This window comes from Schistosoma haematobium, chromosome 1 (assembly GCF_000699445.3).
Source record: "Schistosoma haematobium chromosome 1, whole genome shotgun sequence".
Lineage (NCBI taxonomy): Eukaryota > Metazoa > Platyhelminthes > Trematoda > Strigeidida > Schistosomatidae > Schistosoma > Schistosoma haematobium.
The window spans coordinates 16540506-16554573 of NC_067196.1; the positions used below are offsets into that span (position 1 = coordinate 16540506).

Consider the following 14068-nt stretch of genomic DNA (forward strand, 5'->3'; position numbering starts at 1 on the left):
TTCTCGCTGATTTTATCAATTTATACCAGACAAACGACTCAGTAGTGCTGAAACAAATTTACATTTCTTCACTGTGTTCTATTTTCATACCTACCACTGCTTCGTGTTTATGTGGTGTTTACGGTACTGCTGCATAACTACGTAATAGTTCTTCTATGGTTTAAACGTAGTGTTTCATGTAACAGTGTCTCGTTATTGTTGGCACTTGACTTTTAATTGTTAACTCAAATACTTATCAAGACCAAAAGTATTCAAGTATTCGTGGCATGAAATAGGTGTATTCAAAAACAACGGTCTTCGTTTGGCAAAAGCATAGATGATTTTATGCTGTATACGTTTTATTTTTCGTGGTTTATCTATAAAAATTTACCATCAAATTTATTGGAATTAAGAGTTGCTTATGGTTCATGTTAATGTATACGGCAAAAGTTACGAATTAGTTCGTATATATTAGTTGCTTGGATCTTCCCATTGATGTTTAAGACTGCAATCGATCAGTCTCTTTCGGCATATGTGCATTTGGTGTGGATCGCCTCGATATTGCCATCAAGTCAAGAGTATTATAGGCAGAAATGGATAACTACCAAAGTTCAATATATAATAACAAAAGTTCGTTGTTATTTTTCATTCAAATCATTTTCTAAAGTAGGTATCATTACCAAAGTTTTACTTGATAATTTTTCTATTCATTGGGGTATTACAATTATATCAATTTATTTACATTTTCTAAAGGTTTTGATATGATCATTCTTAGTTGAACTATTGGTTTGAATTTACAGTATGATAATTTATTCACTGTTTAATTGTATTGGGAATATAGCTATGGGAAAACTACATTGCTTCGCCACATTGCTACCCGAGCGATCAATATCCCTGCAAATATCGATGTGCTTCTTTGTGAACAAGGTAAGTGCAAATCACTTTATTTTTTTCTGAAAATATTTCTGTCGTCAGTTAAATGTTTCTCTTAAGTAATTTGCACCAAATTTTTCTAGAAAAGGTGATTTAGTGTTTAAACTTACTTAAACACATAAATATTGATACAGGGATGTACCAAATATATATGCGCCACATTTTGTTATTAAATTTGTGTGAGGGCTGGGATACTGTCCGGGCGCCCAAACCGAAAAAGGTGGTTTTCTTAGAGGGCCATACCCCGATGTCAGATGTATTATCACATCTTCACACAAAAGTGTTGCTGTAAAGCTGTTGAACAAACCTGTATGTTTGATATATATATATGAAATGATAACTACTTTGGATAGTAAACAAATAATGATCTCTTCACCCTAGTTAATAAAAAATTTAAAAGCAAAGCATTCTGTATCAAGTTTAATGTATTAAAGATCCATTCGATGATAAAACATCTGTCAAGTTATTATTTATAAATATTTCCATAGTTTCCCTGAAAGTACGATCAGAATTTTACGTACGAAAAACGATGGGCTAACAATATTAAAAGTAGTGATGGTAAGCAGCAGTTACTTAGATAGATACAAATTCAAAATTTACGAAAATATGTACATATGTATAAGAAAAGCCACTTTCATAGATGTTTTGGAGGACCTTTAAAACTTTATGGTTTGGAATAAACTGTACTGTCTTTTACTTCTCATATTATTTATTTTATTTTGCTAGAATATAGTACAGATTTTAACGTACTCATTTGTATTTAATTGTAAAGAACTCAGTGCATAAAGTACGATTTTTTTGTTATTTATTTTATAGAAGTTGTAGCTGACTCTACACCCGCATTTGAAATGGTTCTCAGATCGGATAAAAGACGATTAGAATTATTAGAAGAATGTGAAAAGCTGAAATCTCTCTTAGAAACAGATCAAAGTCCATCTGTAGTTGACAAGTTTAATGAGGTAAGCTAATGTAGAACAACACTGAATTGAGTTAAACAGGTAAATGATAAAGCATGTTCAGTCGAAGTTTTTGTTTATATTTTTAGTTGAAGATGTATTTTTCAAAAATTAAACTGAGATTATGAAACAATGCACTTAATCGTCTCACATAAAAAAAAATCGTTCAAATGAGAGATAAATTATTGTAAGAGAGTTAATATTATAACTAGTGATATTCTCTGATATATTTTATACAGGATCGCATTATCATTGACTTTAAAAGTAGTAATGTTGAGTGTCAAAATAAATATAGTTGAGATATGTTGACTGACTCATAATTCGTTCGATGTTTACACCATTATAAAATGTAATTTTCTTTTGCTATCTAGATTTGAACATATTGATAACGTAATAGGGTTATTAGAAAGTACTAACAAGGTTTCAGCATCGTTAGTAAAAGGTAGCTTTCTCTATCTCTTCTTGTAGCATGACCTTAGATAACCATATGTTTCACAAACGACAAATTTAATTCACGTCTTTTCGCTCTGTTTTACTTTAGGACTTAGAAGCATAGTCTTTGAAGTTTGAGCACATGTGCAAGTCACCAGTATTTAATCGTAGATATTTTTGAAGGATTGCCGGTGCTTGATTGAACAATCGAGTAAATAATGGTAATTTTAGACGTAGGGAACCAGGTGAAGATGGCAAAATTATAAGGCTCGCATCTTCATTGACTTAAGTTGCTGAGACCTATGTTACGCATACTGAATCGTCACGTTATTTCCAAAAGTATTGTTGGTTGGTGTATGAGTATATTCGAAACAAGCTAGTGGCACGCAAACTGAGACGTGATATCATTTCATGGAGTCATGAACTATCAATCTGTTCCATCTTGGTGAGTGTAGATTTGGTTGAGCTGCACGCTGTTATTGTGACCAGTCATCGAAGACGCGAGACAACATGATTCAAACAAGTTACAATGTTGCAGATGTATTGATTCGATACCTTTTTTTATATCTTGAGCTTAAATATTGTTTCACGCTTTTATTCTTCTATCCCCATCCCCTTTTTATTATAAGCTTCAAACAAATGCTTACATTTTTTCTCAGTTTTTCTTACTAACTGACGCACTCATCTCTCTGTATTGTTTTAACAGTTACGTTATAAAAGTAAGTAGACCATGGTAAATTACACACTATAAAAACCGTAAAAACCATTCCACAACTTAATTTTTAAAATAATCTGATACATTATTCATAAGAACTAGTTTGATTAATTAAGGTTAATGTTAAGTGAATTATTTTTACTCACAACAGAAAATTGACTTACACTAAAATAATCGACTATGTATATGCAGTGTTTCCTCAGGACTGAATGAGTTTTTTGACTGGATTTTCTTTTGTCGTATAGGTTTATGAAGAACTTGTTGCGATTAAAGCTGATGCAGCAGAAGGCAAAGCTAGACGTATATTATCTGGTCTAGGTTTCACGAAAAATATGATGGACAGACCTACTAAAGATTTATCAGGAGGTTGGAGAATGCGTGTCAGTCTGGCTAGAGCTTTATTTTTGGAACCAACACTTTTACTACTAGATGAACCGACAAATCATTTAGATTTGAATGCAGTTATATGGTTAGATAAGTAAGTATGTTTTGGAAGTATAATATTGAAATTGTATGAGTTGATTTCATCAGTTATCAATAACATTGAATCATTTATTTTTCACAAATTGTTTCTGTTTAAAAACATGAATGCTACTGATATGTATCAATTTCACTTTCACAGTATACTACTTTTTTTTGTTTAGTTATCTTCAAAGTTGGAAGAAAACTCTCCTGATTGTTTCACATGACCAGTCATTCTTAGATAATGTTTGTACAGATATCATCCATTTAGACCAACGTCAGTTATTCTATTATAGAGGCAATTATAGTAAGTTTTTTTTTTAAATATATCTTACGAATTTCATTTAGTGGTATAAGTAAAGTAATGTGAACTATCGAAGTGTAGATTTGTTGCTAACATCCTCTTATTCAATTAACTTGGAGTTGTTAAGATCAAAGATAATAAAAGATAGAACATATTTAACGTAAAATTTCCTGTGAATGATCTTACAGGTTAATCATCTAGACAGTTATCTGTTTAACCATTAAGTTACATATGTTATTATTAAATTAATTTGTACAAAATATCATCATCATTTGTAATGCATTTTAAATTAGAGTTATATTTTTCGAATGAACTATAAAGGGAAATATTTCTCAAGTTCAACTTTTATAATTTTATGTTACGAATCGACTTTAGTTAGTAAAACAATAAAAAAACTAAAGCGATTAATTAGTCTTTTCTCTTTATTATAAGACTTCTCAGTAGCGTTGATTCATAACCCTACTGGGAAATAAATTCCGTGGCTGTAAGCCTCGCGGTAAGTGATTAACCCTAAGACTACTTAGTTAGTATTCAGTAGTTCCATTTTTAGAATTAATACAAATTGCTTGTTTTGGATATTTCATTTTTAAATATCTTTATTTTTTTCTACAATTCATTTTATTTTAGTTAACTTTAAAAGTATGTTTATCCAACGTAGAAAAGAACAGTTGAAGGAATATGAAAAACAAGAAAAACGTCTTAAAGAATTAAAACAATCTGGAATGAGTAATAAACAAGCTCAAGCAAAAAATCAGCGTGATGCATTAACAAGAAAACAGGCGAAAAATAAGCAAACTTCTAATGAACTTAATGATAATGGAAAACCACAATTATTATCTAAACCAAAGGAGTATGTTGTTAAGGTAAATATTTATTTCTGTTAGTATTTTGATGAGCACATTATTTGATGATTAGCTAATACACCTACATTCATAGTTTACATCACATATTAATCTTAATTAGACAACCATTGAGAACCAATAATCCGGCTCATTAATATAAAGGTTAACCGCTCACTAAAAGAAGTAAAGGCCCTGAGTTTGAAACTCAGTGGAGTCAGTGATACGCACTGGTGAGGAGTCTGATACTAGGAGAAAACAGTTGTTCAATGCTTTCTGACTTTCAATGGTTTTTTCAAGATCAGCTCAGGATGTGAATTATGAAATTCAAAAATTCCCACTAATCCTCTATAGTAATCCCTGTAGATGATGAAATCAACGTCTATCTACATTTGTTTACCTTTGAACTATCCTAGTATTACTTTAAAAAATCGTCAATTTTCATCTTAGTGATTTATTTCATCACATTTTCATGTTATTGTTGTGAAATATGTGTTTTTTTAATCTTACGTTGGAATATATAAAGTATAGTAACTCATGAAATTTCGTCTTGGTCGGTACTGTTGTGTTTGTGTACTAAGATCATCATAACCCTTTTATTCTGCTATAAATAACGTTCTTACTGTATCGATATATATATGCTGTTATAACATTTGCAAACACAAAAAATTCATTGTGAAACTCTGGATTAATAATAATCATCTAAGGATTTTATGAAACGTCTAATTCGGTCCATTTATTTAGATTTAATGTTATCTAGTTTCAAGTAAAAACAGTATAACTAACAACTTTGTATAATATTGAATAACTCGATACATAATTATTGAATCGCTCATAAAAGTATTGTTTGACTAGAAGTCTAATTTCATGGTTTTCACACTAATCCAGTACTTCCATGTGACTACCTTCAAATGACCTTGTACGACCGATAGTGGAAAGAGTCCGCTCTCCCTCTCGAAATGCTCTCACATAGCTACGCGTATACAGCCACTGCCAAGAAAGTCCTATTCATTGCCTTCTCGTGGCTGGGGTGTTGTTTACAAAATTGAGAGGACGAGAAGCGGATGTCCGGGGCTCTAACCGAGTTGGTGGATATAGATGCCCCACCTAGAGGAGTTGGAAAACATTAATTCCAAACCATTGATGCACATGGGCTCCAGGATTCTGACGGAACAAATGGTGTATAAACCTATTGTTGGTCACTAGCTACCATGGGACTGCATCTCTTAACTCTGACCCACTGCCTTGTAGATTAGACCTCTAGGTGTAGCGATCTAAGAAAACCACCTGCTTCAGTTTGGGCGCCCGGGCAGCATTCCAGCCCTCACATAAATCGAATGACGCAGTGTTGCACATATATATTTGGTGCCTCCTTGTACCAATGTTTATGTGTTTAAATGAAATAAAATAAATATATGTATTTGTTGTGTATTTTCATCTTATTTCAACACAATAATATATCATACTCTTTAAAATATTTAGAATTCTCTATATGTAAATAACGAACGACTCAATTCTATTGCTTTAGTTTTCATTCTATTCAAACATTTATTTTAGTTCACGTTTCCAAATCCAACTCCCATTTCTCCTCCTATACTCGGTTTATACAATGTTACTTTTGCTTATCCAAATCAAAAACCGTTGTTTAAAGAATTGAACTTTGGTATAGATATGACTTCTAGAATTTCAATTGTTGGTCCCAATGGTGTTGGAAAATCAACATTTTTAAAACTACTTACGGGTGAAGTACAACCGGTATGTATATTACTTTCATAAATTTTAGTAATTTGGAGATATTTTAATTATGTATAATTTTGTTCATTTTTACAGTTTTTGATTGCACTTCTCATTCTGTTTCGTTCTTTAGACTGATGGAGAACGTCGGTTAAATCATCGTGTTAAAATTGGCAAGTACGATCAACACTCTGCAGATCAATTAAATTTGAGTGAAACACCAACTGAATATTTACAACGCCTTTTCAATCTAAATTATCAAGTAAATTTTACAATATGACCTGCTCAATTCTTTAAATACTATCGACACACCGACTTATAATACTACTACTATTAATAATAGAATTAATGTGTAGCATATTGTAAGACTGAACACACTAATAGTATTGCTTACACATACCTAGTTTTAGCTGGCTTAAAGGCTTCTCTGATCTTTTAGTTTTGTTTATCAGACAAGTCTGGAGATCATCTAGCTTCGTGTCAGTGAGTAACGATAATAAAATTATTATAGACTGGGATTTGACAAGTGAACGAAAGTTTTAGTTGTTAAAATGAATGAATAGAATCTCGTTCGATGAATAAAATGCTGGAGTGCAATATGGCCAAATGATGACTGCTCACAAGGTTGAATTATGGACATAAGTCTCTAATCGAACAGATTACAGATGTTAGTCTCTAAGCTGAACTCAGAGATCACAACACCCTTGGCGTCAGCTACAAATATTCTCTATTATCTGGACTGATATCACAAGACAAGACAGTTTCCCAGTGGAATATGTGTTTTTTATACTATAAATAAAATGTTTACGTACAAAATATTTAAGTGATTAGATGTGATAAGTGTTTGGAGAAATAATTTCTTTAGGTCACTTACTTTTCACTGAATTAAAACCCAACTGTTAGGTCTAATTCTTACTTGTCATGTCATCTCTCTCACAAAATGATGTGGAACTTTTTTGTGGCAACATCGATTAAAATAGAGCTCCTTCAACCTGTTTTATATATTCTTCAGTTTTCATAAAAATCACGTTTCTGTTTTGTCTACAGGTTGTAATTTCATTTTCACTCCTTCCCTCTTTAAACTGAAAATTTGTATAAACAGGTAACAACAGTACGTTCTGGAATGAGGATACATCTTAATGTTAATACATGTCAGGTGTAATTATCCATCATTTTATAGATTGGAAAATAGTGTATTTAAGAAATAAATGAATATCGGAAAAAGCAGTCTTAATAAAATCGATTTTATTAATTTTATATTGAAGTAGTTCATTCTTTCAACATGTCTATGAAGTTTCAGCTACAACTGTATAATATTGATCAAGCACAATTACAACACTAAATATTATCGGTATTGAGTTCATTTTAATAGTCACAACTACTTGAATTCGTCACTAACTTTAATATTATTTGTTTTCTAATTTTAGGATGCTCGCGCAACATTGGGTAAATTTGGTTTAGAAGCTCATGCACATACTATTCCTAATGCTGACCTGTCAGGTGGACAACGTGCTCGCGTTGCTTTTGCTGAATTATCACGTCGGGCTCCAGATATTTTAATATTAGATGAACCTACAAATAACTTAGATATTGAATCAATTGATGCATTAGCTGATGCTATCAATGAATTTGAAGGAGGTGAGTTATCACGAAAAATATGGATTTTTCCGTTTTTATCTTCCGTGAGTTTATAGTTCAGTGGTTAATACGTTCAACTTTGAGCTTTTAAGTTATAGGCCTGCCTAATTCAGTTCAGACAGCCGTTTGGTTTTAGGGAATTACGATGTCACCTAGGCCTGGCAAACTCAACGAAAGTCAGTAACACATCAGCCCTGGTAACTAGAGGGAAAAGATCAGATTCATCCGAGAAAATATATTTATTCCACTATAGCCCGGGAGAAAGAATGACAAGCACACAACTCCTGTGTATGTATACCGTACGAAAGTGTCCTTGAAAAAAGTCACAAAATAGGGTACTGAAAGAGGAGACGAAGCAATGGCATTTGAGGCTTTTACAGGTAGGATATACAAACTGAAGGTAAAATTGGGCGCTTCTGAAATGAAAATGAGAAATTCAAATATCCAGAAATAAATTCAAAAATGGAACGTTTACTAAGTGACATCTAGGTATCCAGCATCCCCAATATATCACTACCTCTCACATTTAAAATGTCACTTGAAGTCAAGTACATGTGGCAAATGAGTTAATGGTAGTATGAATTTCAAATTTATAAAAAGATTATAGTGAAAAACTAGTTTATTTCAAATGTTCAATTTAGCTCTTTGGATTACAGTTTACTTCATGCTAGTGATCTATTTCCTACCTTGTTAGTGTATATTTAATCTTAGAATGGAATTTATATCACTCAATAACCAGAATTCTACATTGTAAAAATATATTCTCAAATTACTCTACTCTTAGTACCTGCTCACATTAGCCATAGTAATGAGTTTCCAATAAAAGTTATCTTGTGACTTTTTTTGTACTATTTAAATCTTATTTTTATCTGTACTAAATGATTTCTTTTCTTCTAGGTGTTATTGTTGTCAGTCATGATGAACGTTTAATTCGAGATACAAATTGTATTTTATGGGTTATAGAAGATCTTGGAATTAATGAAATAGATGGTGATTTTGATGATTATCGTCGTGAAATTTTAGATTCTCTTGGTGAAGAAATATCTAATCCAAGTAAAGTGGCTGCAGTTGCTGGATGTTTATCTTAAATAAATTTTTATTGTAAACAAAAAAACAAGACAGGTTACAATGTGAATGTTTCTAGTAAATCTTCAGATTAGAATTGTTATTTCTTTATCTAATGTAATGTATATTTCTACAATTATGTACAGTTCTATATTTAGTTTATTCAAGATCTCTTTTTCCATGCATGAGATAACATTTACTCTCTCTTCCACTTTTCTATTCGTTATTATTTCAGGTTTGTTATAAGTGGTATTAGAGAATGTTTCAATTATTGTTTTATTATATATATAACGGCTTAGGTAATCTTCAACTTCATATTTCTATGTGTTTGTTAGATTTTATATAATTTTACTATCTTTTATATTCAACCTGTTTGTGATTATTTCATTTAGTCAGATAGAAAAATGAAAAGTGATATATGATATTTCTGAAGTTATTCTAATCTCTAACTTATTGGTTAATGTTGTATACATTATAAGCTTGATATGAGATATTTTGTTACGAATAAAGTTGAAATAAACTTTTGGTTTGTCTTTTTGCTTTTTGTTCTTCGTTTTAGTTGTAAAATTTTCATGAATTTGATATTTTTAAAAAACACTTGTCTGAATGTTTCATATCCTCACAATATATATTCATTAATGTGATCATGTCAAATTACCAAATTGTGTACAATGATTCAGAATGGGTTTTGTGGAGAGTTTTAGAAATTTCACAGGTTGAAATCATGAGTCGATTGAAGCTAGACCACCATGGAAAACCTGGAAGCACTGGACGGCCGTTCCGTCCTACTGTAGGACTCCTCAGCAGTGCGCATCCACGACCTCGCCCCCTGCGAGATTCGAACCCAGGACCTGCTGGTCTCGCGCCGGAGCACTTAACCACTAGACCACTGAGCCGGCATCCAACGGTGTGAATGTCTAACTTCAACCAATCCACGAAGTTGCGCCACCGTACACCATTGTCTTCAGTGAGTTACTATCTCACAACAGACCTGGTTGAACTCCACTGGTAACGGCTTCTCACTAGAACTCCAGGAGTTTTTCCTGAAGTCAGTCACTAGTGAGCAGTTGATTATTATCAGAATGGGTTTTGTGGAGAGTTTTAATTAATCAGTTAATCAGTCACAAGGAATGTAGAATTTGGTATATATGCAAATCGGTTCAATTTACCACACCATATTAGTTTAATAATAAATCTAAGAATAGTATAAGAAACAATAATATCATTGGTAGTAGGAAAGATTAAATGCGGATAATTTAATCTGAAAAGAAGTGAAGTTGTGAAATAAAGAAGTATAAGATAATTTCGAAGCTCAAGATCTAAAAGAAGAAGAAAGTGAGCGAATCTGAGATATATCATTTAATGTCTCTAACTATTGGTACAGTAATCGTGATGATCACAATCAAGTATTTTCCACCTACCACCAACACGGCTTGGTTCAATAGCCAATTACTTGATAGACTGACGTTATGTTTCGTTCTAGTCAACTTGCTTTTACGCCGGTTAACATTAATTATCAAGGTTGGTGGTACGTGAGACATGTTCCAGCCACTTCAGTCAAAGAATCAATATGTTTTTAACTGATTTGTCACTTTTACTAAATACCCTATGCCTATTCGCACTACCGATGACTTTGTCGTTCCACTAGACAGGAGCAATGCTTTAAAGACTGATCAATAACCTGCGACCTTCTCCTTTCATGGACCAAGTTTTAGGTCATAAAGTAATACAGAGCGAACTGTTGTAGGACGATACTCATCGTTTGGTTGACAGATGGACGTCTCCACCATACAAGTAACGCAAGTTGGGGAAAGCCAGGTGAGCTTTTCGGATTTGTGCTGAGATTGCATCAGACACCAACACACCAGGGCTAAACAGATTTTCAAGATAAGTGAAATGGTTGATGTCATCAACTATTTCACTCTGCGATCTAGGTAATGGCACAGATCTGTTTTGAAGTCGCATTTCACATTTGGTGGCTGAGAAACGTACCCCAGACATGATCGCCCTTTTACTCAAGGTGCTCGGGAGACTACATTCTGTCCGGATCACGATTAGACAGGGCTGTGTTATCTCCATTTCGCGAATTAATATGTGGGCCTCGCGCTCGGGCATTAATCTCTAAATAGTCAGACGATGGGAGAATTATCTCTAAAAAATTTCTATGGCAAAGTTAAGGATGGAAGAAGCATGCAACCCTGACGAACGCTACTTAAGGTTGACGGTTAACCATAAACTTTGACTACATAATTAGTGTTTGAGCAAAGTTCCTCCTTAAGATACATGGACTTAGTTTGCCCTTCAACCTGTCGGTCGGCGGAGCTGAATACTGCCTTTAAGTAGACATTTACTACAATGGTAAAGCGTCGGTACGTCTACTTATGTTCCAAGATCAGATGAAGTGTGAGTATTTGATCGATACGTTTCGTTGTGAAACTGGCTAGATTTTCCAGTTTTCTGTTCACGAGTCTGCATAAAGTGCTTACAAACTAAGAAATTAACTACGCTTTACTATAATCCCTTCAAAGCTAACTCACTTTGAATCTTTTCCTTTCGATTTCAAAATTTTTACTATCCAAAGTATTTCGCCTGTCAATATCTTCACATTTCTGAATTCTATCAAGACTTCATGATACTTAAAAATCAATGGCTCCAAATCTGTTTAGTTACCAAATTTTATATTGAAGTACATTATTACGCTAATCTTAAAGTATCTCTTCAAGCACCAAGTATTAGTCTAAATCTAATTTTTTTTATAATTGTTATGACTTATGACCCTGCAAACATCATGTGATAAAATTGTCAATCAGAGCACCGACTTATATGAGCTTGGCATTGTGCCAAGCCAGTGGTGTGTTAACCAGCATAAGTAGCCTTGAGTCAACTCTATGTCCTTATTGGTCCTCTATATTAATGGCTTCTTGTCTAGTGTAGCCCGTTCAGTCCAGAACACAAACAACGTCCACTATATGAATCGTACATTTCAGACATGGTTTATATACAGAGCGATCAGACTTGTAAACACTATAAAATGGAAAATAATACTTATACAGGATCAAGCCAAAAGTGATTGTGAGTTTAGAAGACTGTAGCTAATAAATTAAGGATGGTAAGTGGTACTACTGTAGCCGATAGATCAAATGAAAGCTTATGATAAGAGGATTATGAATATACATATAATCTAGTTACTTAAAAGTTATCCAATAGGAATTTACGTAATAATAGTCCATAAATAATTCTTAGCGGTTACCACTAATTTATTCTTCGTTCAAATGTAACATTAATCTTACTTCCTTTTTAAGTTCAGTCATTTGCAGTATTTTTTTCATTCAGCCGATTAGGCAAAGTCAAAACGAGGTTGAAATTTTAAATGTTTACACAGGTTGATAATTTATGGACGTGATTGAGATTTTGTTATCGAAATTTATGCTCTACTTATTCACATTTGAGAACATTTTAATTCAGAAATATCAATTATTTGATGACTATAAACTCTGATTGTATGTTCCCTGCTGAAATGTATATCAAAATTTGAGATTTTATTCAATAAAATAACACTCAGGCTTTAGAAAGTTAATCATGTACGAAAATATTCACTAGCTTTCCCTTGATTTGATATCCTATTGCAACTGATTTGCTTAAAATTATTTAATTCAATTTTCAGGTCTTTAAGTTACACTCAAACTCAAAATATGAATTATGTGTAAATTTACTTGGTGTTGTTTTTTTTACTTGTTATTTAGAACTGTCATTGATCAGTCTCTTGTTGGTATATGTGCATCCTGTGTGGATTGCCTCGATACAACCTTAAGTCATAAGCTTTTTGAGCAAAGATGGATAGTGGCTAGCAGTGGGATCCAGGACGCGCGTTTCGTTCTATTTGGGGCCCGTCATCTGGATGTATCTGCATCTCAGAGTTGATGTTCACCCTGGGACTCAAACCCTATACCTTTCTCTTCAAACTCCATCACGTTATCCACTTAGCTACTGAGTCCTGATATGTGTATTAGTGATCAGATCATAGGTTTCCGCTGATAACTTCGAATCACAATAGCTATAAAATTACTATACTATAGTTCAAAATCTCAAGTTTTTATTACTAATTTGACTGTTTCATCGTAAACACTTCTGGATTACATTACTTATTTACGACAGTTCATGTTCTCGATTAGCTTGGATTTAAAAAAATTGAAGCAATTTTGTATAGAGTGACTTCAACGAAAGAATATAATATACAGTGATGTTATTTCACCACAGCTACAAATGGTCTAGACTTTACGATTGATTAGTTTAAGTTTATGTATGGTTTCTTTCGTGTATTCTAATTTTTATAATCCATTTTAAGTCTTTTATGAAACTAATCATTTAATCTAGTCAAGAGACTTGTATCAAATTTTGATTTTTACATGGAATTTTCGTAGTAAATTCCTTTTGAGTCAAATTAGTTAGTTTCGGTACTTTTAATTATAAGTCATTGATTGTCGCTTCCACGTTACTAATGCTCTTTCAATTTCTGATAATGGTACTTTGAAATATAATCATGCAAGTTAGCGCTATGTTACTTGCTGAACTGTATAAATAAATGGAGTTTACTGATTTATCTGTGATTTAGTCTTCAGGGTATTTCATACTAACTGCTGAAGCGATAATTAAAAGCATCATTATTATAGGTAATCTTATGCATAAATTGTCTTCTTTAGCCACATAAAAAATATACAGAATTCGTTTGATTACTTGTAAGTAGCACAAATTACAAACGTTTAATTATGGAGAAAAAAAGAACAATTTGAATAAGAGGTATGTCCAGGACGACAGGTCATCGGTTTAGTTGAAAAGTAGACATTGAAGTGAATTGATTTTCCTAAATAAAAGAATCCATCACATCATTCAATAAAATATCGAAAAAAATTCTTTCTTAAAAGAAAAAAAAATTTAATACTACTCAAACAATACGAAATATTCAGTAAATATTTGGATAGATTTTTCATTTGATTAGAAGCTTCGAAAAAGT

The 14068-nt window shown here is 32.5% G+C and overlaps 1 protein-coding gene across 1 annotated transcript in view; it reads left to right on the top strand.

The window, feature by feature from the left end:
- ABCF1_1 (ATP-binding cassette sub- F member 1) overlaps positions 1-9939 on the top strand; it is a 29837-nt gene extending 19898 nt beyond the window's left edge. Inside the window, exons 4-12 of the mRNA XM_051211530.1 lie at positions 821-906; positions 1729-1871; positions 3261-3493; positions 3660-3784; positions 4409-4644; positions 6178-6375; positions 6488-6616; positions 7782-7992; positions 8890-9939. Of these exons, the coding sequence (XP_051073264.1) occupies positions 821-906; positions 1729-1871; positions 3261-3493; positions 3660-3784; positions 4409-4644; positions 6178-6375; positions 6488-6616; positions 7782-7992; positions 8890-9080 (1552 nt within the window). The 3' untranslated portion in view covers positions 9081-9939. The remainder of the gene's footprint in view (positions 1-820; positions 907-1728; positions 1872-3260; positions 3494-3659; positions 3785-4408; positions 4645-6177; positions 6376-6487; positions 6617-7781; positions 7993-8889) is intronic.
- Positions 9940-14068: the final 4129 nt, after the last annotated feature.